The sequence below is a fragment of the Dermacentor variabilis genome, chromosome 9 (assembly GCF_050947875.1).
Source record: "Dermacentor variabilis isolate Ectoservices chromosome 9, ASM5094787v1, whole genome shotgun sequence".
Taxonomy (NCBI): Eukaryota; Metazoa; Arthropoda; class Arachnida; order Ixodida; family Ixodidae; genus Dermacentor; species Dermacentor variabilis.
Window position 1 is genome coordinate 85,420,185 of NC_134576.1, and position 27,148 is coordinate 85,447,332.

Consider the following 27,148-nt stretch of genomic DNA (forward strand, 5'->3'; position numbering starts at 1 on the left):
TGAGGGGAAATACATCAGGGCACACATACTGCGTTAGGCGCGGAGTGGCGCCAGTGGTCATAACCATTCGAAACCGAACAGAATATTACACTTAACTCTTACCTTTCTAACCGCCATCAATACGTACAAATTACTAAACTAATCTCATACAGCAAAAGGATAGACATTTGGGCGAGTTGGTACGTTAACGTGATTTTGGGTTCTAGTTCTAGTGGGAAAGCTTACATTGGACAGAGTGGTAGGTGCATTAACATTAGACTAAAAGAACACAAACATTCACTAAACAACCCTAACGCATCACATTTAGCGGCACATTGTTTCGATTGTGGTTGCAATCCTTTCTTTGAAGACACGAAAATTCTTTCTAGACATAGATGCCAAACCACGCGGGAAATTATCGAGGCTTTCGACATAAAAAGATTAGGAGACACTTGCGTCAGTCATGCTTCGTTGTCTCTGTTAGATTGCGAATTTGAGTTCCTTCGCAATACGTGTACTAATCTGAAATAATTTTGTTCTTTGACTTCCATACCCCCTGATATGTTTAACTGATGCTTTTTACTTTGTCATGTTCTCATGCTACGGTTTTTGCAATCGCCCTTATATATGTTCTTCGTTTCAATAAAAATTTAGTTGTGAGATAGCGCTTGTCCTGTCTGCTTCCTTTCTGTGTCCGTGTTTCACTTCGCGCTAGAACCCAAAATCATGTAATCTCATACAGCACCAGTGCTTTCTGGGTTCCCTCAAACCGGCGTCCTTGGGCCATTCTTTTTCTTATATATCTCAATGACCTGGTCATCAACTCTCCTAATGGAGCAGTCTTTTTGCAGACGGCTGCATTGTCTACTACACCATTGAAGCAAGCGAGGATCAAGCCGCACTAAACAGCTACCTGAAGGCCACTACTAACTGGTGCCACGTGTGGGAGATGACTGAATGCTTCAAAATGTGCTCAAATGCAAATAACTCGTAAAAAAGCCCCACTTCACTTAAAACACTGTAACAGTAAAACAAAATTATTTGCATACACGTCCCTCACACGCCCGTTGCTTGAGTACGCAGATGTAGTGTGGGATCCACTCACCAAAACAGAGGCTAACCGCATAGAACGTATTTAAAAAAAAGCGCTTCGCTTCGCTTACAACGCTTATGGTAGGCACGTGTCCATATCTGATCCTTAGACGCGGTCCGGTTTTTGCACACTCGAATCACGGCGAAAGTTGCACCGCCTAAAAATGCTATTCAGCATCATTAACAGTCAATTAAAACTAGATTTCCAGGCACGTGTTTATTCCAGGCACGTGCATTAGTGTTCGGAAGTTGGCAGGCATGCTGTAGCTCAGCGTCCTGTAACCTCTCAAACAGAAGCTATACTCTCCAAAGTAACTAATAGTAACATGTCTTCTTGTAAAATAGTTCCAATAAACGGCAAATGCAAAGTGAGTTCTTTATTTCACTCAATTGTATTTTATCATCCACTGACCTCGACATTCCGATCTTGCTAAGAATGCATGTGAGGATCCATTCCAACCACTGAGGGAGAATAAAAAGGAAAATGAGTGAAATAAAAGGATTCTTATGTTATACCAGTCTTGTGCACGTCCTCTTGAACCGTGTTTCGCAACTGTTCCTTTCGTTTTTTTTTTCTTATACCCCTGCCACACGGGAAGATCTAATGGCATTCGAATCGAATGGCATTCGATGCATCGAATGCCATACGGTCTCTTGCGGTGCTACACAGTAAAATATAACGGCATTAGCAAATGATACCAATGACGATTTGGAACAAAATTTTTGAAATTCAAAGAAATTTTGTGCCTATTAAACGCGTTTAAGAACTTTTGCGAGTACCTTTAAAATGAACGAAAACATTTTTTTCGCCAATTATTTACAACTAAAAGCACTTCGATCAACACATCCAAAATGGCCGACCGCCGCAACAGACTCCTGATGCAAAGAGTAATAGCGCTTGAGCACAACCCGTGGTGCAAATATCATCACTGCAAAAATAATTATTACTTTTTATAAGCCTAAAAAATATTTTCTGACTTTGCTGATGCACGCATTATTTTTTCGCGTTGCATGTCGCTGCTGTCTATCTGGTGTCAAGAGTACACATTCGGTTCGAAATCGAATGCGAATGAGTTCCCCTAACTCATTCGATGGCAAATGTCATTCCATTCGAATGACATTAAATTTTTCCGTGTAGATCCCGATTAGTGGGATTACATGCGAATGCCATTCGATTCGAATGGCATTAAATCTTCCCGTGTGACAGGGGTATTATTCTGTTCCCCATTCGAGATTACAATGAATGACACCACGCAGCCTCTTGTGCCTGAATTTGCCACTTGCGCATGGCTAGCGACAAGGAATGAAAAAGAAATTTGTTGTAGTGAAATGTTTTGCCTGTTCAAAGACTGCGTCACAGTCCTTTCACGCTGGTTTCCCAGAAAAAGAATCACCAATTCTACCACCTAGGTTGAAGGCAAGTCTCGTGCGTCAGGTTAAATTCATGTAATGTTCCGCATGCTATTTTTTATCCTTTAAGCCAAATTTGGTGAATAGCCAAATCGCCAAATCTACCAATTTATTTTTCTGCACTGTATAGAAGTTAGGTTAAGACCAAATAATGGCTCTGGGCAATTTTCTGCGCATATGACAATCCAAGCCTCCGTCCCGTGAGTACGAGGATGCCTTTATTTTTATTAAATGCCAACTATACAGTATCTCATTCATCGGCGGCCAATAATGCCAACGATGGGTTTCCGGAAGGAGCCTTGACCCGTCAGGGCGTCGACAGCGAGCTCAAGTGGCTGGAACTTGAGGCGGTAGTAGTCGATGATGCCCATGCCCAGGTTGGCCAGGGCGCCTGTCACACCATGAACGATGCTCCTCAGATATCCAGCCGCATGGCGGACCAGGTTGCGCAAAGACTTGTGGTAGCCGGACCAGATGGCCTGCAGCAGGGTCTGGCTCTCGCCCTCGGTTCGTATCTGGCCGGTCGAAACCCGTTGCAAGAACTCCCGGAACCGCAGCTCCGTCTCGTCCGTCCTTGAACGGGATTGAGATAAATTACGAGTGGTTCCTAAATTTTTCAGGTGTGCGTAAATGTGGCACACGTAACGGTATGTGCGTGCCCTCACAGTCGTTGGAATATTATGCCTCCAGTACTGACGATATTGTGACGTCGTAGTGACGTGGTAAACCAGACGATGCCAGAACTGTAAGTCGTACCTCAAGTCGAGCGCTGAGCGATAACTTTGCGACAGTGGTTAGGCGGTAAAAAACGGTCGCCGGAAGAAACTAAACAATGCTCCTGTCTTGTTATATAGCCGGGCAGTTACGTACCGAGTGATCAGGAGTACCGAGTGAATCAGTGAGTGAAGGATCAGTGAGTACCGAGTGAATTGCGTACCGAGTGATCAGGACAAAAAGGCAGGCGTCCGAAACCTCACGGTAAACGCAATCTGTAATTTCTCGGAGCAAGTTGGTCATACTTGTCTATCAGTGTTGAACTTGCAAGGGTGAAACTTGTCTGTGCGCCACGAGCTGTGTTTCCTTTCAATCAATCCGATATAAATGAAACGCTTTCGTTCTCTTAACTGAAGAACACCTTCGCATCTCCTTAGCAAAAATCTCTCCGCCACTGCAGCCCGGCGCATAACATTTATGGCAGACGGTTCTTTGGAGTGGCCCATGGGAAGATTTAATGACTTCACGGCGTGAACTTTATGCAAGTGGCTGTGGTATACCACTTCGTAGTGGTCAGACCAAAGGTCGGTTAATATTCCCCCGTCCTGTCAGTATGACCTGACGGCATTACAAGCTACCAGTGCCAGCTACCAATGCAACGTCTAGTACCTCAGCTTCATGTTGTGGCCAATCGAAAATAAATATAAACGCGTTAAGTACGGGAAAAAAACTTGACGAGATTCCATCGCCTAAAGGGACGGTAAAGAGAAGCACTAAATTAGTTTAGAATTATAAATTATTCTAGACGAATTTCATTGATTTCGCGGTTGTTGGTTATCAGAAGAAAAAAGTCAAAGTTCACATTTTTCGAATTTCGCGGCCTAACCTTTAGAGCTGCTACGTCACTGTAGCGTCACAAATTTCAAATTATTTTCTCTTTTTTTCCGGCACTTCGGCTGTCGTGGCTACATAATGTTCGCGAAACTTCCTAATTTAAGTCCTTGGCTCAATGAATATGTTACGTAGTCCATATTTACCGATAAAAAATTCTGAACTTCGAAGCAGACGTCAAAATTTATGACGTCGTGACAGACTGCTGCGGGAACTTCCGAGCAATGTCCCCTTTCGTCAATCGTATTTTGTACCTTGCTGGCTAACCAAGAGCCTTGCGGCAATAATGGCGTTTTGGTATTGCACAAGCTTAATTTGCAAAGCCAGCTCTAACAATCTTTCTCTTTGATAAAATTAAACAGCAAATGAAACGTGATCCATTCATAAGTAACAACACGTAATCGGTATGAGAGGAAAAGAACGAGAAGTCGTTATGCAAAGATATATGCCATATGAAGAGAAACAACAACGCGAAAGAAAAGAACACACACGAGTGATGCAAAGGGTTCCATTGAACACGAGTGATACAAAGGGTTCCTTTGAAGAAATATATCGATTCGGAATGAGTACTTAAAATAAATTATAATCAAAGGGAAAAAGAACCATGCCATAAAAAGTTATCTTTAAATCACGCCTGTTTCCTCACGCTCTCCTAAACGAGTTATGTTGGCGAAGCTGGTAGACGCTGGGCATTTATGAGAACTAATGCAACTATATTGAACGTCGTACAACTATGTACATCACTACGGAACCATACATACTGCTTTGGAAACTGCGCGCAACGGTATGCAAGTCTTTAAATCTTTATTACGTTTAATGCCATGTAAAGAGGGGCACGCAAGGACGGAATTCATGACGCAGCATGTTCAAGTCTGGGAGCCAGTGCCCCGTTTGTGTTCCCTTCTGCTGCCTCTGCCGCGCACTCCAAAGGCGCGAAACCAAAGCACGGTTCCAGAATCTTACGGGCCTTGAACACAAAGATGTGAACACGTGCCAACCGTAGCTGGAGCTGTCGTGGACACTGCTCCAATATCGCATGGACCAATTCCCTGAGTGAGTGCGACACTGGGCCTATACGGCGAGCAGCTTCGCTTGCTTAGTTGTAATACTATAAATATACGCAATAGCAAACTGCCGGCGTCGACATTCTAATTGACATTAGGAGTATATGGTGGGGCCGGGCGTGCCTTGTAATGCGTAAAGCAGATAACCGATGGACCATTAGAGTTACATAATGAGTGCCAAGAGGAGGGAAGCGCAGTTGAAGATGGCAGAAATTCAGGTGGGGTGATGCAATTATGGACTTTGCAGGTGCAAGTTGGAATCAGCGCAAGACACGTGTAATTGTATATCGCTGGGACAGGCCTTCGCCTAACAGTGGACATAAGAATATCATGATAATGACGATTACTATTCCGTTCTTTTTAACGCGCTAGCGTTAAGGGGCCCGTGTCGCAGAAAATTCGGTGTTGGCTTCGTCGTCGGCGGAGTTGTCCGTGAGCGAAAATTTCCATATATATTTAGGTACAGGTATATGCTACGCCTCACTATATGATATGTGGTGTAGGCGAGTTCTATTGCCACACCATTCTATCACTCAAGTCGATCATACCTTGTCTTACATTCTTTACAAAGTTAGTCATCGGAATTTTGAGAATGATAGCCCACAAACAAATGTCACGAAACGAAACACCGACAGCGCATGCCTTGTGTGGTAAATTTGTCACACTGCAATATTAAAAGTGAGAAACAATAACGGAAAGCTGAAAATTATTTTTTTTTATTTTTGGTGCGGCTGTGCACCACCTCCGGGATAGGCCCACGCAAGAGGCCGCGTTTCTACCAGAAAGCTCGCCCTACTGCACAGCGTTCGCCGCCACCGTTATCTGGCAAACATTATCGTTACATAAGCTGCAGTTAGCGGGAAGCATGAGAAGCAGATAGATATCATTTATTGCTATCGCGTTCCACTCTTAGAGACGAAGCTTAAGCGTCCACCAACTTTCTTTTCTCATGACATTGTTGGTGTACATAATCTTTTTATGCTTCACGGTGAATTTTGAGAGTTTCGTGTATCTTACTACGTGTATTTGGTGCTGAAACACCCCTCTTTCTCAAGTTCCATGTCGCAGTCCCGGAAGCACTGCAGTTCGTATAATATAACCACTCACACCATGGTCCTTCCATGTGCGTCACCAATATTGTCTCCGATAATGAAACGCGGCCACAATCGCAAGCATTGTAAGTATTGTGAATGAACCGCTTGATACAACTTCATAGTCTGTGTTTAGCGGAAGCAAGGAAAGCAAGCAAGGTCAAGAAAAACAGAACACAAAAGCACTTGTGTTCGTCTCTTTTTTTTGTACCTGTGATTTGTTCACGCTAAACGTAGTTATGAAAACATTCTTTCGCGAAGCTTTCAAGTTGGGGCCAATGAGCACAAGGAACTGCTCTGAAGGTTCTTCTCGCGAAGGCTGACGTCATCACCGAAATGGCTCCGTCATCTTCAGTGGCTCCGCTGAAGTAGGAGGGAGCTTTCTCGATGGCATTGCCTGCCACTCTATGTCCTCTAGAAAATACCATGAAAAGGACAGGCATAGTTCAAGTTTTAGCACTCTAAATGACAAGGTCGATCGAAAACGCCGACACCGGATTATGGGGCGTCATAAATTCCTCGAAGGCAAGAGCGAAGCGAAATGGAGACGTGGAAGAAGTGCGGCGGCTTCTCCTCTATTTTTACGGCGTCTATCCAGCTATGCTCTTAGTTGATGAAAATTAATTGGTTTAGATATCTACGCCAGCTGTGTCATTCATAGGGCTGGAAGTTGTTGGTCTCTTACAGTAACAAGGTAGGCGCCAAAGGCAGCGAGATGTGCTCAGGAACATAAGGAATGTAAGTGGTGTGAAGCGATTAGGAAATACACTGGCGTAAAATTTTCTTAGTTGGACGGAGGGCAGGACATGGACGGGTTTCTAATAGGGCTTGCACAAGACAGAAGACATGGCATGTAGTTCTCGCAATGCTCTGATGTAGGCCTAAAAAAAGCATGAGTGTGCCCGCTTGTCCACATTAATAAATGAAAATTGTACGCTGAAGAGAACAGAAGGAACGGGCCGATTAGCTACTTGTCACACATTATTTACAATTTAACGCAATAAAAACGCGCAGTAACCCGATGGGAACGCGGTAGGTGCGATGATCCGATGCAACTGTTGGTACATATGACTTGTGTAGTGAGGTGCTTTCTCCGCCAAGGTATACACGAAAGTTGCCATTTTTCGACAAGTGTGGTTTGACATGCTCGATCGCCATGTTTGGTGACCCGCTAGTGGCCGTCAAAAGGTGATTACCTGTTATGCAAGCGTTTCTACGCTACCTTGCGGAGAACGCTTTCATTTAATTTTACAGCAATGGCACCAGTTAGTGATATGTGCCAAATAAATATCGAGCGTATTCGGAATTTCAACGCTCTTCTGCGTGATTAGCAGTAAAAATTTACGCATTGCCCATAGAGACGTCACGGCGGCTTCAGCGCTGACGTCAGCGCCCTTTTGCTCACACGAGATCTGAAAATGGAAGGCTCCCATTTCTCATAAGAGCGCATCTGTTTCTATGTGCGCCTGTTGTCACTAAGGTGGACTTGTAAACATTGACGTATAGACCTCGAGTGCGATTTTGCGTTTGCATGTGTGCTTGTCTCTATGTGCCATGTTCCACGTGTGGCATTTCAAAGCTTTGCGGCCGCTTTTTTATTTCTTTTTCTCATCTTCTGTCAAGTGAGTATCTGTGAAGTGTTTGTTAGATACACTTGAAAACTTAGACTGTTTTCTGAAGCCCATCCGTCGCGCTATGAGGAATGTGATACATTTTATTTATGCCTTTCTTTAACTATCTGCAAGTGCCTGCCCCGCATACACTTATTTGATTTATTTATACTTATATTTATACTACACTTGGGGACAACTAAGCTAAAACGGCACACTTAACTTATTTTCATACTTTGGGAAGCTAACGTTGTTAACGTTGTTAATGAAGTTTACTTGTTGCCAGTATTCGCAATCCAAAATAAATAAATCAATAGCTCAGGCCCCCAGCTACTAGAGCCAACCATTATCTGTGGCTTACAGTGGCGGCCGAAAACAAATATCGCCTGATTGCATCGCAGGGTTGACGGCTTTACGCGAGTCTCCTTCAGACGCGAACAAAGCACACTGAGTGACTATTCCGTACTAACCACATGAACCAACCCCGCCGTCCTTAGGAAGGGCGCCTACAAATTTCCACAGCTGGTCATGGCGTCGTCAAGGTGGCCTAGTCGCGGAGCAAAATCAGGAACTGGGCACGTGGCTTGCTCTGACGGAATCCACAGAAGTGCTAATATTCTTGAAAAGCACTGGCCATATGCAACTTCATTATCAGTTTATGTGAGGATGGAAAGGGGAGGGAGAGTAGACTGTGGGTGCCGTCTGTTCCTGTGATCGCCTTGTCATATCCTACTTTTCAACCAGCACCTGAAGGGGCATGCCAGGCCGGCTGACAATCAAGCACCTGTGTTCCATGAAAGAAAACATCTCAATGTTTTCCCTCTGCGGTGAGGTACACGGCGAGTGTGAACGAGCGACGAAAAACTCGCTGTGTAACCTGCGTCATTGTGTCAAACCCTACTAGACTTATGGCGTGTGTGTGATGCGACTTGGCGAGCAAAACGCATCCTTATTTTACCCCACCTTCCCGTTTTCTGCGCCTACTCGAATCACGGCTATGTCAACCCCAGCGTGTTCTATTGTTTGCGCATGTGCTTTACCCTGACTCCCGCCACTGGCTTGGCTTTATTGCTTCGAACCGAGATGCAAAGCAGGACAGGGCAGCTTCGATAAATATCCGAGCAACCCTACGCTATGCGCCATTCTGTTGGACACAAGCACGAACAACCTCCCGACGCACGTTAGAAATTCGCGTCGTGAGCATGACGTCTCCCGTCAACAAACCTTTCCTTCTACCATATGTCAGGCTTTACGTCAGAGATTGCTCATGGCATGCAGTCGAGTGAGCTTCCTTATGACAACGCAGCGCCAGTCGGTCCTATTTAAGTGTCTTCTCAAGGGCCCTCATAAATGCCATATTCTCTTTCTAGCGAACAAAACTTGTTGTCGCTCTTTTTCGACTTGAAACATTTCCGATTTACCTCGATCTCTTCGTTTTGACGACGGCAGATTATTGCACTTTTTTGCGTCATCACAAATGGGGTTTCCTGTTTGCGTGTGTGTGTGTGTGTGTGTGTGTGTGTGTGTGTGTGTGTGTGTGTGTGTGTGTGTGTGTGTGTGTGTGTGTGTGTGTGTGTGTGTGTGTGTGTGTGTTTGTGGGTGTGGGTGTGGGTGTGTGTGTGTGTGTGTGTGTGTAGATAGATAGATAGATAGATAGATAGATAGATAGATAGATAGATAGATAGATAGATAGATAGATAGATAGATAGATAGATAGATAGATAGATAGATAGATACAGACAGACAGACAGACAGACAGACAGACAGACAGACAGACAGACAGACAGACAGACAGACAGACAGACAGATAGATAGATAGATAGATAGATAGATAGATAGATAGATAGATAGATAGATAGGACTGATAGATAGATAGATAGATAGATAGATAGATAGATAGATAGATAGATAGATAGATAGATAGATAGATAGATAGATAGATAGATAGATAGATAGATAGGACTGATAGATAGATAGATAGGACTGATAGATAGATAGATAGATAGATAGATAGATAGATAGATAGATAGATAGATAGATAGATAGATAGATAGATAGATAGATAGATAGATAGATAGATAGATAGATAGATAGATAGGACTGATAGATAGATAGATAGGACAGATGGATCGATGGGTGTATCAAAATTTCCAGTAAACATACACTTTCATTGTCCTATATTTATGGCGTGTTTTCGCGCGTTTCCACAAAAAAAAATTCCGTACCTGGTGCGCACTTGAGTGAGAAGTAGGTCGATCCTGCTGATCCTGTGCTGGATTTCTATCCGTTCTGGCATGCTGCTTGTTCTCTCCAGCTCCACAACCAGGAGCTCGCGCATGCTCGTCAGGTTACGCTGAATCTCCCGGCCAGTGGTGATCTCCACCTCAATCTTATGGATGAGGGGTCGCTGTAGTCGCAGAATCTGCGTCGACAGCGGGCACGTGTCTCTGTTATAGCCACGTCACCAGTTCAAGCAGTGAAAAACAAGACATATTAAAACAGTAACACCCACTTCCATTAAATCCGTTGTAATTTTGTCGAATTGTACTGTCTTAAAGAAAGCACAGTTGTTTGGGACTCGATGGAGCATGTAGGTGCACCTTGTCCTAGCCTTTTTCCGTCTCCGTGCTCTAGCGTGTTTGAAACTATATTCAGACGTCGTTTATTATATTTAGACTACTTCTATCTTTATTTTTCGCACGTGCGACGTTTTGTGTTACAACACATTTATTATTACGTGTTACAGAGCCGCGGCTACCGGTAAAAAAGGAATAAGTATACTGAATTATGCACACAAATACCCATAAACATAACCCTCCGCCTCCCGTTCACGTACGCAACGTGCGCAATAATATTCCTAAAAAGTATCAAAATAAACTGTCGCTCGAACTCTGTAACAGTACAAAAGATGCCAAGTATTGTTGTTCTACCGAATTTTGCCTAAACAGGAGTGCCACGTATACATTACTTTTCGAATTGCCTTTTCACGCTCGTTGCCGCTCCAGTTATGCAGAGCGTTTAAAATTTTGCGGTAGATATATATATACCCCGATATATACCCCGTTGGCGTGCATCAATTTCATGGTTTGTCCGCGATAGATTTGAACAGCTAGTCGTCTACGACGACGTCTCTTTAAAAATGTCGATTTCACTTCAAAGGCACGATGCTGCCATCTGTCTTCGCTACCGTGGCATCAAGAGATGGCACCACTGTTCCATTGCAGCAAAATCTGCATTTTCTGAGTGACCTCGCTCCGGACAATACGCACGCAAGATTTTTTGCAGACGAAACTGCTATTACTGCATGCACACGTGCTACTTAAATAAATGAATTCACAATTTTACCTCTATGCGAAATGTCATGCGAGCGTACTAGAAGTTTCAGTGTACAAGTCCTGGTGCTCCTACTTAGACAGAATTCCCTGAACATAAAGCACACCCATGACAGTCCAGATGACCACGTAAAAGTGAAAGATAAGTGGTGGCAAGTTTATAGTAAGTTTTTTGCGACATCGCGACAATGATGGTACATGACCGGGGTAGTTGGAGAAGTATGGGAGAGGCCTTTGCCCTGCAGTGGGCGTAACCAGGCTGATGATGATGATGATGACAATGATGATGACAAAATGTATTTATTAAGGGATGGCGCGAAGGCCTATAATGGGGAATAGGAAGAGAAGGGGGAGGCGTATTGAGAGCGCGACAATAAAGAGTTGACGCAGCGTACTTGTGAAGTTTTATACTCGACTGCGGCTTCAAGTGTACCAGAAAGCTGGTAGGATGTAAACATTATACCAATTCATAAGAAGGAAAAAGGTAAAGAAGGGAAGAATTATAAGTCCATTAGCTTGCTTTTAGCATTGTACATTTTCACCAAAATAATTTCCTATAGAAACAGGGCAACACTTGACTTCAATCAATCAAGAAAACAGGATGGCTTCAGGAAGGGATTTTCTACAATGGACCACACTGGCATCATCAATCAGCTAATTGATAAATCTGTGGAATACAATCACCCTCTCCATATGGTTTTTATAGACTATGAAAAGGCATTTATTTCAGTAGCGATACCAGCAGTCATAGACGTATTGCGTAATCAAGGAGTACAGGAGGCATACGTGGATATCTTGGGAAATATGTACAAAGATTCCACAGCTACCTTCATTCTCCACAAGGAAAGTTGAAAATCGCCTATCGAGAAAGGGGTGGGGCAAGTAGACATAATCTCTCCAATGCTTACACTTGCCTTGTAAGCATTGAACATTTAAGATTGAATACTTGTAAGCAGTGCGTGCTTACAAGTATTCAATCTATTAGACCGGGAAGGCTTAGGAGTGAGGATCAACAGTGATGACTATCTCAGCAACCTTTGGTTTGCAGATCACATTGTCCGGTTTCGCAACACTGGGGACGAATTACAACAACTGGCAAGGACAAGGACTGACATCCGCCACATGCGGTATAGTATTAATTGAACTGCCCAAGAAGGCGTTGGCACTAGCCATCGCCTCCCGCGTTTTCAACCTCTTCGTCTTCTTCAGTTTTTGTCACAACCCGCGGCCGAGTTGCATGTGTGCGCTCCAGGCGGTAGAGCCTTTGTATAGGGCGCCGGACTTGCTGGCCGTTTGACAGCAGTACGAAGAAGAACCGTGCAATACTGTATCTTCTTGGAAACGCCTAACGACACCGTACATTTTCTAGGTCAGAGGCGGTGCGTTTATGTCATCGATGATGAGAAGGTCCTCTGGCTTTAACTCCTATAATGGCATAGGCTTGCTGTGGTGAGCAGCACGAAAGAACAGAAGGTATTCTTTCTTCCACCTCTTCCAAAGCCTCCGAAGCAGCTGTCACCGATGCCGAACTCGTCGTCGAATGTCAGGAGCAGCGGCACAAAGGTCAAGGTTTTCCCGTTCTGCTGGCAAAGTGGCGAGACGCTTGCCGACTATGAAGGGCGAGGGAGTAAGAACGTCTGTGGATATGACGTCATCCTCCAAGCAAGCCAGTGCACGACCCTTAACTGCCACTTCAGCTTAAGCAAGCATGGTGAATAGCTCGTTGTAACGTAAGCTGCTCCCTCCCAGGCAATGCTTTGGTGCATCCAATTGTGCCGGTTACGCGCTCCCAAAAGCCTCCTCACCAGGGTCGCATTCAACAATGAAGCGCCATTGGATTCGCCGAGAGATGGCACAGTCCTGAACGTTGTCTTCCAAAGCAGAGCATAAAAATACTTGGCTCTGCAACGGTATGCTTTCGCGTTGTCGGATTGCACGATGACAGGAATTCCACGTCCTATTGAAAAGCGCCTGAAGGCGAGTAAAAATTCTTGAGCTGTCAAATATGCGGTCAACTCCACGCATACTGCCCTCGTCACAGCACAAGCAACATTGTGTACTTTTACAGTCGTGGGTAATTCAGCACGGCAATAGAGTGAGCCACAGAAGTCAATTTTCACCACTTCATACGATGTTGCTTCAGTGATTCTTTCCTTTGACTGGGGTGCTACAGTATCAACCGCGAGAGTAGGCGCCGTCAGCGGCATGCTAAGCACGCTTTTAGAACGCGCTTCACTGTAGGACGTCCCTTGAGAATTCAAAAGCATTTCCGAAGATCCAGGAGGGTGAGTTAAACTCCTCCACGTAATAGTCGCACGTGGACTACATCAGCCAAGAGGTCGGTGCATGGGTGATCTGCAGGACGCAAGATCGCATGTTTCAATTCGTATCGGCCGTGAAGCTGCTGCAGTTGACCCTCCTACACAAAGTAGTCTGTCACGGTCGAGAAACGCTTGTAACGTCACACACTGGATGTGTTGGAAACTGGTTGTCCTTCCATTGGTTGGACAAGTCTCAACCAATGCACCTCCGCCTGGTGCACCTCTGACGCTATCAGTGGTCCTGTAAAAGACTGCTTGTTCTGCGAAGATTTCCGACGAAACCTAATGATCCAAGTGTAATCGGTGTAATTGAGAGGTGCGCCCAAAGCTTTCAACCTCAAGTATTAGCTCGTGTGGGGGCACAGTGGGTGATACTACAGCGGGAGGCCACTACTTCCACTACAGTACACTTTACTAGTCTCGCTTGAAAGGACATCCGGTGAAGGAGCTGCCTCTGGTCAAAGATCAGAACAAATCTTCGCAGACCATTGCAAATGAGAGTCTGACAACCATGTAGGAGGGGTGCACCACAGTGGCTTGCGCGTGAATGACATGGATGCTGCTGCACGCATGAGCAAGTCTGCTGGATTGTTGTTGCCTACACAGTGCTTCCAAGAATACTCCGAAGTAACACGTTGTGTTTCGAGAACAGTTTCTCACCAAAGTATCGGATCGTTTAAGGTCAGCAGCAATCCAATGTAGGGCTATCAATGAGTCGCTCTAAAACACCGCAACTGCTGGATATTTCTGGAATTCCTCCTAGGTATTTCCATAATCTGCAGCCAACAAGCACGCAAGCAGCTCTAGTTGTGGAGGTAGTTTTCGGCGGTGGGACCCTCCACTTGCTCATGAGCATCTGAAACTTAAGCTTTTCTCCTTTGATCTAGTAAGGCCTGTAGACGGTGGCACACGTATACCAGTGGGCTTGCATCGCAGAGCAGGTGAAGTTCAAACGGTGTAATCCCTTGCAGAGTGGAACAAATGACGCTACGTGAACAGTGGACATCCGAACTACCGTTCGGATGTCCACTGTTTCTCGACGTCTTTCTGTAATGGCTCGTCCCACGGTGAGTTCATTCGCCACAGTTGCTGGAAGAATAATTCCTCTTGAATGGCGTACGGAGCCATGAGGCCTAACGGATCGTAAGTCATGCAAATGACTGCAGAATGGTGCGTTTCGTGGCTTACTGTGCAGAGACGTACGCGGAAACGGCTTTGGTAGTAAGCACGATGTTGTCAGCGTTGCGGCCCCATACTAAGCCAAGCAACTTTGTTGTTGCTCTGACATCCCCAGTGTTTTCGAGAGAAGTGTTGTCTTTCAGGAACTGACGATGAAGAAGGCTGGCGTTGGAGAACTACATTCTCACCTCCATACTTCCATCTGCTAAAGTAACCACTGCAGCGTGGTAGATTTCGAGGGGCTGTTTTTCCGCGGAAACACATATGACGAAGTCGTCCACGTAGAATGACGTCTCTAGGCCTGTAACTATTATTGGCTGAGTCTTTTTCCACATTCCGAAGCGATGCTGCACAGTAACACATAGAAGGAAAGGACTAGATGACGCTGGGCACACGAGTCATTCGCCATTCCACGACAGAAGGTATTGTACCCTCTTCGTCAGCTAGTTGGTATCGCGGAGAGTGTCGCGATCTTCTTGTCAAATATAAATGTGAAAGAAAGCCTTCCGGATATCTGCTGTCAGAATAATTGTGTTCATCCTGAACTGTGCAAGCAATTGCAATTACTCGGCACCAAGTTTCACCCCTTTGTCCAACATAGCGTTGAACGATGACTCGCCACGCTCGTGAGAGGAGGCGTCAAACACTGCGCGTATCTTCGAAGTAATAGCTTCTCGACGAACGACTGCATGGTGCGAAGGTCGAACCGTCGCTCCGGGCTCTAGAGAGGTGTCTCCCGTTCTGCGTGACCTGCTTTGAAGCACTGACTGATGGTGCGATCGTACCTGCGGCGGAAGCACCCGCTGTCCTTCGAAGCGCTGAAGAAGGCGTCTGAGCCGGTTTTCGGCGACACTTCTGTTTGTGCTAGTCAATCGACCCTGGTGTCTTATCATAGCATGAACCACGTACATCCAGGTTACTTGTGCACATACTGTGTGAACTGCGCCACAAACATTGGCGGTATCCTGAGAGTCGGTGATCCGTATTGCACCGAGCCGCCACATCTCCGTCGGGTCAGCACTATCATATGCGTCTTGCCCGTTCAGCTCACACGGTATGAATAGGGCAGACGTACTGGAGTCGTTCCAATTAGGCAAGTCATTGGCAGGCCTTAATGCATAGACGCTTTGCAGCAGCCAACCGAAGATCGTCTCGACTGCGCATAGGTCGCTGCTTAATCAATCTTTTCTTCCAGTAACATTACGCCAATAGTAGCCTGATCCTATAAGCGCACTGATTGTCGGTACCGGCCCATCGCCCGGCCGATGCATACCTGCGATAAGCATCTTGCGTTCCCGCAACTATGCGAGGAGATCGTGTCCGATGGCCGGAGTCATCATGGCGCAGACTTCCGGTACCTGAAACTCATCTACCATGATGTCGGGGGAATCGAACAGACTGTGTAGTTCGAGCCTCACACTTCGACAATTGTAATAGCGGGAACACTTAGAACTTCCAAACGTCCGCACAGAGAGATCTTCTGTCCGGAAGGAAGAAAGGTCGAACCTTGTGCCCAGGTTGCGTCGAATGAATATTTGCTCCCTGCCGATGTCAAGCAATTATCGAACAAACTCAAAATTGCGGTTTTCAGAAGCCCACGCTGTGGCCGTTTACATCAGGACAAGTGCAGACGTGTAGAACTGCTGGCTGGAGCACTTGTCACTGGCAACTTGTCACTTTTTGTTATGTCGTGGTTCACAAATGTATCACTGCTCTCGGTAGATGGGTGCTGGCTGTCTTGTTTTCATATCGCGCAAAGTGCTGAAAGATGACATTTCGAGCAGTACTTGCACTTAAGCCATGCTGTGTTGCGCGTGGCACTTTCTTGAACGGAAGCTTGAACGGGAGGCCCGGTTCTCTTCTCTGCTCTTGACTTACCCCTGCAAGAAATTCATCACCTTTCCACTTCCTCATGCCGCCGCAACCTCGGAGTAGCCTAGTCGTTGGTCTCAGTTTCCTCCATGCGTTGACGGTAGAGAATGCTGATATCTTCGAGAACCGCGAATTCTGACGCTAGGCTAGAGACTTAGGCCACGCAGCTAGGCCAGGCACCGAGGCACTTATGCTAGGTAAGGTAGGCACCTCAAAACAGGAGGTCCCCTTACAGCCTTGAGCTATGGGACCTCCTTTTGTATATTCAACACCGCATTACCACCTTTGTAAATAACAAACGTTCTTTTGATTGATTGATTGATTGATTGATTGATTGATTGATTGATTGATTGATTGATTGATTGATTGAATTATTGATTGATTGATTGATTGATTGATCGAGGCAGCTCGTGCGAAAGGGCGCCTTTTCGTAGAGTTCTCGCAGCTGCGATAAGAAGGGCGACCACGGGCGCTATGGCAAGCAAACTGTGGATTGGTTGTCAGTGATCGGACTAGGACGATCCAAGGGCATTTTCACCGCTAACGCGTAGTTCACTTCCGCCAGGCGCACACCTTGAGTTGCACGTTTGTCTGTTCCGGTTAAGTTTGAGCTTAAATACGATAACGTCTCTATGTCCCACAGCTCGCGGTTATCATGGATGGTGGCCTCAAAATGTTTCCCGGAACCCTACCACATACGAAACTCAGCAAACAAGGGTACCTGTAGTTTCGGTGGAGCAACTCGCGTGTCGGTTTTCGGCAACTTCCTTGAGTGAAGACACCTTGGGTCTCCAAGGCTCGCGCACAACATTCGCGCACAACGGTATGCGTCTCGCTATCTGCAGCCCTTGCATAAGAATTCAAAAGGAAGCAGACCAGGCTCATGTTATCGCGGATCTTGCCGTGGTGCTCGGGCTACGGTGGCTTCCGCCTCATACTCGCCCCCTTCCTTCATGAGGCTGACAATCTTTTCGTTAAGCGCTGCAAACGGCGAGTTCTTGTCCTGCAAGTCACTCAAAATAACTTTAAGGTCGGACGGCGAAGGATGCTTGGCTTGTAGCGCTTCGGTGACGAACAAGATGAGTCTTGTAGCAGTCGCTCGAAGTACGTCTTTGCGGCGTCGCAGTAGATCCATCGTCGGTATAGGATGCCAGCCTTCTCCCGGGTTTCAAGGCACCAAAATTATGTTGTACACAGAGGCTGACGCCTGTCGGATGGAATTTATTAATTCAACTGCCAAAGATAGCACTGGCACGAGCCCTTGCCTTCCGCGTTCTAAAACTCCTCGTGTTCTGCAGTTTTCATCAATGATTGAGGACCTTAACCGAGAAAGTGGAAGAGTGGGGTTCGAAGATTAATATGCAGACGACAAATATAATGTTCAACAGGCTGGCAATAAAACTAGAATTCGTGATCGCCAGTCAGACTGTATATCCTTTACAGGTGTACGTTTATCTAGGCAAATAACTCACAGGTGACCCGGACCATGTGAAGAAAATTTACAGAAGAATAAAAATGAGTCGTAGTCCATACGGCAGGCATTGTAAAGGCTTGAGTGGGAACTTACCACTGCCCTTGCAAGGAAAAGTGTACAATGACTGCATTCTACGGATGTTAACATATGGGGTAGAGCCTTGGAGGTTAAAAAAAAAACTCGAGAACAAATTAACGACCATGCAAAGACCGATTTAACGAAACGTGTTAGCCGTAACGTTGACACACACGAAGAGAGCGGTGTGGAACAAAGAGCAAAAATGGATAGCCAATATTATAGTTGACAGTTTTAGGTGACAGAGAAAGAAAACTAGAGCTGGGCAGCCCGTGTAGTACGTACGGTAGATAACTATTGGACCATTAAAGTTATATAATGGGTTTCAAGGCAAGCGAAGCACAATCCAGGACGGCGGAAAACTAGGTGGGGTGTTGAAATTAAAAAATTTGCAGGCGCAAACTGTAATCAGCTAGCGCAAAACAGGGGAGCTTAGTAATCGCTGGGAGAGGCCTTCATCGTGCAGTGGACAAAAGAAACCAAGAAGAAATAGGCAGATCATAAGTTATTTATATATTTAGGCTGCAAATGATACTCAATTATAAGATTATTGGAGATCTTCAGGAAAAAAAACCGAAATACTATGTCCTAGTAACTCGGCTTTATTCGAAGAAAAACTAAGGGTGTATTTGTAAGTGGGTACATCTAAAGTACGTGAACGATACCCGCGAATGTGCCTGCGCTTGTGTCTTTCGCTTCGCGACAGAATGCAGTCAGTTCATTGCGTTCTGCTGTGATTTGTTCCGTCGTCACGTTCGCAGAGGTTCGCGCGCCTTAAAAGAGGTTTTGAAGTAACGGAGCTATAATTAAAGCAGTAATCGTTGCTGTCCTTTAAACTTCTGATACTCACGACCATCGGTAATTGGAAAGTATCCAGATTAAAAAGCGTTAACCTACCTCCACGCCAGGCGGCAGAGTCACGTCAGGATACGTTGGCGAATCTCCTATCTCCACCGGGTAAAAACCTTCATCGTCTCCTGCAATTTGAAGGCTTTGCGGTGAGGTGGCACATTCTTTTGTAAGGTGCGACGAGAGAGTGCACAAGGAAAGAAATCGGATATACGTGTACAAACGACTTTATGCCAACTGTTGAATGAATAAGGGACAACAGAACCGTGCACATTCTTCACCATTTAGCAACCTGCCCGCAATCAGGTTGCCTAAGTTTTAGTTAGAAAATTACGTTACTTACGTAAACTTCTTGTCTAAAATTACTTTTACGTTATTGTACATTTGATTGAACAGCAAGAGTCTCTAGTACTTCACAGAGCCGCCGACCTGCCTTCTGATAACTTTTTCACGCAAGCAATTATTAGAGGGAACTCTGACTCTATCGTCTACTAACTGTCCGCCCTTCCGCCCGCACAGAATTGCTGGAAAGCACGTGAATTTTCCTATGCGTCCTCTTTTTGGTATCAAACGGCTTTGTGACTTTCTTATTGCTAATTTTAAACAATATATCGCGTTATAAACAGCACAATTCACAATGATTGCGCGTGTATGCCGAGACTAATTGGCTTGCTGTGTTTAGCAAAAAAAAAGGTATCTTTGCTTGGAAATTCAGAGAGATGAAGCGTAACGGGCAACGCCACAAGAATGTCCGAAGCCACGAACACGAAGATAAGCACAATTCAATGTACTAACCATCATTTTCACGTCAGTTGAGTGATCGTTGCGCCAGAGTTCTCTCTGGTCCAGGTACTCTGACCAGATTAGGTGGACCATAGTGCTCTCGGTTTCTTTGTTAGATATATTCATTTAAAGCAGGCAGACAACGAGTCCCAAGAGAGAATATACATGTTGTGTGTAATTGAATTGAAGAAATATGAATGCGAATACCACTCTCGGAATACTTCATGCACTTTTTGCGGTATCTATCTCCTCCTGATCAAACCATTTTCCCTTCACGCCAGCATAGGCCCCTCGGTATCTTCCGCTCTTCAGTTATCGTCTTTGACGCCAACTTGGGTCATTGGGTATTTGCGGCTGAATAGGTGCCGCTCCTCTTAATAATCACCAAAACATATAAAACGTATCATCACTAATTACACATCAATCGTAAGATAAATTGCTAATCGCAATAACGTCGCCAATCATCTCTACAAAAATGGTTGCGCCAATCATTCTTATTTTTTTTCATTTTTGTAAACTTAGCACAAGAAAGATTACTGTTATTTCTTCAGTTTAATAAACATAAGCCAATAAATAGTGTTTCCTTTCAATTAAAGTCAACAGTCAATTTCTTTCATGCTTTTGTAGGCTTCATTGACTAGCTGTTTCCTTCATATGGCTACAACTAACCCGGTTCCATTCAATGTTTTTTGTAGCAAAGTCAGTGGCTGTTGGTAAATGGCAACATGTTTCAACGTCACTCCAGCGTTTGCCTACCATTATTCGGAGAAGTGAGAGGGCCGCCGAAGAAAGGAAGGAAGAAAGCGTTGTTGATGTCGCAGAAAAGAGCCAACAGAAGCAGCAGCGTCCAGATGGACCAGGAGTCCATTTCTTTCTTGTCCAAGGCGGAAGCCACGCGGTGCGCGTACACAGTTTCAGGTTCGGACTGTCGCCGCACTGTTCCTTGGCAACGATGGTGCTGTAATTCTGGTAAACGCATTCTTTTTCCTATTTTCTTGGCGTGCTAACTTCATGTTGGGCTGACTGATGTGAGCAAACCAATGGGATGGACACAATGATAAGAGCTTCGTTCGCCAAGCACCGCGCTATTTTGTCATCGAAGGAGCAGTGTTCAAGCACCGGCGCATGCACAAACACTCACAAAGAAGCACAACATCCGCATTGTTCAATCAGCAGATTCGAGGCGGTATAGTCGGGCGTGGTTCTCCGAAAACAGCTCGCGCTCCATTTTGTCCACTTTCAGAATGGGCGGCTGCCCTATATAACCGACGAAACGCGAATAAATGAGACGGCAAAGTATGGTCGTGCGACCCCTCATGACTGGCGTGTTGATTCCGCTCGCGTCAACGGCAATTTGCGCGACAATGGACTGCATCTTATAGCGGAAGGTTACCGACACTTCCTGTTCACGTCTTGCAGAGCCGCCCGAACTCTGGAAGCGGCCTCCTCAGAACGCAAATAAGGCGGCCATACAAACGCACAATCTGGGTAATTGCGAAACCCTGCATGAGAGACTCCGACTCCAAGGGTAGTGCCGACGATGGTGGTTAGCCGTGGGCGAAGGGGATCGGCGCTTGACAGGCGACTCACGCCATGAATCTGCCGCTTGTCGCCTGAAAGAGCTTCTGCGCGTGGTTTATGGGTTAGGCATGCAGACTCAGTTAGACTGCACGCGCTGTATTGTGTGCGCCGAGGCGCTCGCTTCGGGGGTCTCTATGAAGCGAAACGAAGCAAGTGGGCGATAATGGAACCAAACTCATTTACGTGTCAGGTCGCCTTCTGTCGATAGACTATTCCGGGGCGTCATTGCACAACTCTAGCTTTAAGAATGAGTAATGGTTCTTCTAATGTGGCAGTTGCATCAAACGTACGGGTGTTCAACAAAAAAAAGATAAAGATGAAGACCTGCATATGTCAAAGTATGCATACACCACGTTCTTGCACAACTACACTTGCTGCCTAACCGCGTAAGTGTTATACTGCTTTCGCAGATCACTTTTATACTTCGTGAATGAGAACGCCCTTTCATCAAACAAAAATCATCTTTTTTATTAAAGTTTCTCTTCATATGACTGGTACATGAGCACTTTGCAAGATGGACTATTGTTACATTATAAAACTTTGGCTGTTTTCACGTGTGCGTAAAATTACGACATACTTAAGGAAGCTTTCCCACGTACATGACTACAAGGCGTTTAGAACATACGACATAATGAGAATGCATAGTAGATCAGTCTAACTATGGCTAGAACGCAGCTCTGGCTTGTTCGCAATTATGTTAAAATTGTGCTTCTTCTACCTATATCTTCTTTCTTATTACGGGATAAATTGGTTCCTTGGCGACATCGAGGTCGAAGATACATCGACTACTTACTTTCTTTTTGCTGCACGACAAGACAAAAGTTAAGTGACACCAATATTCAATCAAAGTGTCTTTTACGAAAATTTAGTTTATTTTTCATAACAAGATGATCATATTACGCAGTTTCCAGTGCAATAAAGTCAAAAATTGCCATGTACATGCGCCTCAAAATCCGGATCTACCTCAGTACAAAGCAATTTGGCAAAAATTTGTCTTTCCATTGAAAATAATTGTTCGCGTTTATAAAGCTCGTAAAACACTTCAATGGAAACAATAACTTGTTAAATTTCATTTCCCTTCGGCATGTAACAAATCCTACTAATTTTTCGTTAAAATATGGCTTCAGAAAGGACATCAGACGTAGGTCATTGCTGCGAAACAGTTATCACCTACAAGACGTTTTTGAAATCTTGTTCACTTTAACACCATTCAGTCCTACTGCGCACCGCGACCATTCATAGTCAGTAAGCTTAAGAAGTAAATTAAGGAATTTTCCATGCCAAAACCACTATATGACTATGAGAGGTGCCGTAGTGAGGGACTCCAGAAATTTGGCCCACTTGGGGCTCTTTAACGTGCATCTAAATCTAAGGTTCTCTTAGATGGGAATCTTTACGCGATATGTGAGGGAAAAAGGGTCGAACTGTTGGGTTTCTTGAGCGGGAACATTAGCCTCTTCCCAAAGCCGTCCGTTTCTTAAAATCCGTCCTTAAATATGGTTGCATGGTTTAGGATCCTTCAACTCGCATATGTAGTCAGAGGTTGTGCGGCCAGAGGTTGTGTTTTGTTGCTATGGCCAGTGGAACTGGCCTACGTTGTCTTTCTATTTTATTTCTGTATGTTCTTTCCTGATTGCGAAACTTCTGCATATGAATGTCGAAGCAAACCTCTCATAAGCGGCTGGCGACGTGCTAGCTTCGATGATGCAAGTATCTACCAGCATTAAATATTTTTTGTTGTAAAGGTGCCACCGCATATTCTTAGAACACTGTGTAAGAAGTTTTTGCACAAAGCTAAATCTTGCTATCACTTTCAATATTTTTCTTTCCAATTTTCTTGTAAATGGTGCATCGTACTAGAACCCCGGATGAGCTGGGACTGGAAAAGCGCTTTTCGGCAGGCTCGGGATAAATCCAGGATAGCAGTTGTGGGTCCGTGTCGGGCACAGACCCGTCCATTGAGGGGCCTAGGTCGGACCTTCTAACATCTGCGAGCCTTGAGCGTAGATGCAAGGCATTCGGTGAGAAGCTTAAGTGAGAAATCCAAGACACGAAATAAGGGTCGTTTGACGTTTCAGTTCTTTTTCGTTTGCAAACTCTTTCCAAAAAGTAAGAAAGTGATAGTAAAATACGCTGTTGATACAATTTGAACCTTCCCGTGTTTGATACGGTTGTTTTATCGACGTGGCTAGCATTCCGTAGCACACTGCAATTGACAGGCATGTTTGGTGACTGCATAAAGCGCTACGTCAATGAAAACATCGCTGTTTACAAGGTACATTACCACTGCATCAAAAGCGGCCGGACCTTTAACGGTCGCCATGAAGGCGAACGAGAAGGCAAGTAAGTATCGTATTTATTTTCTCCCATTATTGTAGAAATCGCAGCGCTAGTCGGGTTGTTCTTGGCCACGTGCCAGCTTTTCACATCGTGTCGCGCTGTACCTTGCGCGTCTTAGCTGGAAGGGGGCAGAGACGCTAATATGGAATTTTAGAAACAATATCCCCAAGCCGGTTCGCAGATCCAAAAACCAGAACTCTTTTGTAGGTCTTTCGCGTTCTCTTCTACGCCCGATGGTTTGTGTCTCTTAACTTTGGGGGCGCGAAAGCTAACTAATGGTAGATCAGCAGGGCACTGTGATAAATCTGCTTTAGCGTTGAACAGTTTGCCCGAAATACGCAACTAATTCTCTACAGGCTGTTTCTTATTTATTCATTGCAACTTCAATTCGGGTTCTTTCTTTCCTTTTAGGGGGTGACAGAGCATGAGTCATTTTTCTTTGCAGTGCAAGAGGGCACACCATCACTTGGAAGTCCCATGGTGTTATGAGGAGTTGAAATGATGGCCCGTAAGAAATATTTGGGGATTGGGTGCCCCTTTCAGAGCTGATATTGATAATGGATGTTCTGCTCATAGCACTGGAAACTCTTAAGTAAATGTGTTGCTATGCGAGTTGGTTACAAACTCTTACTTCATTATGCTGTAGGACCCTTGCTGCTAGATGTTCGACCTATTTCAACTATTGCGTTTCTGCTGATGCAAATCATATGGAGGTTATGTCCAGCCAAACAGAGCACAATGACCCCGTGTTACAGGTGCGTATTAGCCCACAAAAAAGTCTTGCTTTATGTTTCCGATCATTAATATTAGTTAGTCAGCCTTCAGGATCAATTATAAGTGATGACAATCACACAAATTCATGGATCTGCACAAGCTTACAGAAGACCCTCATTCTGGTTTCAAGGTGTGAATTCACTAGATCTTATATATTTTCCAGGCCTCATATGAATAACTCTCGGCTTTGCACTGCCCGGTAATGAAAATTATGAGATCAAGAAACTTCTGGAGATGAAAATGAAGAAAAAACATGTCAAACGATAGATTCAGACAGAGGATGGGATGATTATGCTGCTCAAGGACCTAAGCAATGTGGCCATTTCCTTCAAAGTAGCAACCGAAAATTATCTGCAGAGAAGAGTGGAAATATATTCAAAAAGATAGACGTGCTTATCACTTGTTTAACAGCGTCAAATATAACTTACTTCGTTAGGTGTAAAGTGATTTATTATGCTTATATTAATTGGAAAATAAGGTCTTATATTTAAATGGCATAGCGTTTAATGTGCCGTAAAGCTATTTGTTGAATTTAAGTGCAGGTTCTGACTGCCACATCCTTGTGGACGACGAGAACAAGTTCTAGGGCCTCTTAGTTTGTAGTCAGTAATTGAGGAATATAGTAGCTGCTTATCCAGAATTCTGGAGATCCGATGATACATACAGGCTTCTGGACTTTCCACCAGCTGTGTACGCTGTGCAGCATGAAGACAAAAATGGCTCGACAGAAGTTGGATGCATCACCATTCTCGTAATAGAATGTGAAAACCGCTTGGAGTGATTGATACAGAAGTTCCACGACCTCAATCCATCTTGGACGGAAACTAGATGTATCATGGCTCATAATGACTTGCTGGAAAGATTTGTGCTAAAGAAAGCCCTCAGGCAAATGTATAATGATGTGTTTTTAACAAGTTAACAATATTCTGGTGTGAAATCACTTCCTCGAAATGCAATCTCTGCAGCACAGCGTGAGCAAACTCTACAATATCTCCAAAGGAGTATATGTGTAGAGTCGGAGGAAGACTTTAATAATGTAGAATAACAGCTTGATCCCGCAGCGCCTGGTCGTCTAGTGGGATACTATATCAAAAACTGGCGATACACTGGGAATTATTGGCACAAGGGGCCGCAGTTCATGTTTGATAGCTTTAATAAAGCAACAAAAAGCCACATTGTGAACCTGAATGCAAAACTCAAGAATGTTGTCCAACGTTACTGCTGCCTTGAGCAGTTTCTGCCAGCACAGTTCAGTGTGCTCAGCATTTTACACACAAGAGCGGGACCACTTGGCAGCCAATTTAGTCTACAAACGCCTCGCAGATTTGGAAGTGAAGGAACCTCTGTAGTTTTACCAACGCTGCCTGATTGCTTATACATATTCACGCGTAAAAAGCTAGACGAGCTTTCAAGGTCAGCATTCATCAAAGGAGACAGCCCAGGTCTTCGAAAATGCCAGGCGAGCTCTGACGAAACAGCTAAAACTATGTCGAGTTGCACATGCTCTTTCTGGATCTCTACGCTGCTGCCCTGCCGGCACATTCTAGCTGTGCGAAGACCTGAAAACGTTCACCTTTGTGAAGAATGATTATACAGCCAGAGATGGAGCAGAGGCTACTATCACAGTAACCACCGATTGTTTGCAGCACAGGAGCCTAGAAGAGACATGCCAGCGATGTCAGGGATAACAGCTACTAAATAGCCTAGGCCTCTGACCCAATAGCGGAAATATAAGCCTGAATTTTTATTATGCAAGTATTTGACCAAGCTAGCGTCGAAGGATACGAATGGCGGATGGTTCGATCGTGCGGAAACTTTAAAAGCGACGATCAAGAAATAGAAAGGTGATAAGTGTGTTGGCAATGCACAGAAAAATTGTCGAAGACTGCAAAGCAGTAATGAAATGACTGTCTCCGCACTTGACATCTCACAAGTGTGGATGCACGGATGAGTGACGTAAAACAAATTACCTTAGAGTACGCTGAAGTGGTAGAGCCTATTCGCAAAAAGCCCGTAATCTCCAAGCTGCATGAACAGTTGCCGCCAGTTGCTCTTGGAAATGGTTTCCAGTCAGGTGCCGTCATCGCCAAAGGCCGCAGAAGAGACCATGATAGTCACAGTAAACCCTGTTTCGACAGTCTCAGCAGTCAATTGTCCTTCATTAACAACCACGACACAGTTGAGCCTTCACAGCATCATCCTTCCAAATAGCATAAGATGACGCGGCCACCTTGCAAGGTCCATGAAAGAAGAGGGTTCCGAAATCTTTTGTTGATGTGGGTATGTAAGAGAAACAGAGGATGATGCTGGTATGGCTAATTGTAGACAGAAAGGGGAAATCTGCCTTCGACAAAGAAATCGCACTGACTGACTGAAATTTTATTTTTGCTTAATTTTCTTTAAAGAACTTCTTACTTGCAAGTTAAAGGTTCAAGTTGGTCAAGAAAAAAAGGCTCCAGTTTTTTCATGGACTACCCCCCCCTCCTCTTATGAACTCGTAACTGTCGTCTGTTGATTATTCACACATTCTGTGTCCAGTTTGTTACTTTTTTACCTGCTGGTTACTATGGTGATAATATTGTAGTGTTTTCAGGCGAAGACAAAGTGAAAGCAATTCAACTGAGGCTTCCAGAATCTATAGTGCAGAGCCATGAGGACATTAAAGTTGTGAGGGAACTCTTTACCGCAGATGGTTGGTCAGACGTAGAACATGTTAT

At 44.8% G+C, this 27,148-nt stretch overlaps 1 protein-coding gene across 1 annotated transcript; it reads right to left on the minus strand.

Annotated features, from left to right (window-relative positions):
• Positions 1–2,665: 2,665 nt before the first annotated feature.
• On the minus strand, positions 2,666–20,948 carry LOC142558080 (uncharacterized). The gene is made up of 4 exons (XM_075670240.1): positions 20,493–20,948; positions 19,002–19,081; positions 10,077–10,273; positions 2,666–3,054 (listed from the first exon to the last, which is right to left on the minus strand). The coding sequence occupies exons 1-4, from the start codon at positions 20,713–20,715 to the stop codon at positions 2,736–2,738; spliced, it is 819 nt and encodes a 272-aa protein (XP_075526355.1). The 5' UTR covers positions 20,716–20,948; the 3' UTR covers positions 2,666–2,735.
• Between the last annotated feature and the right edge of the window lie 6,200 nt (positions 20,949–27,148).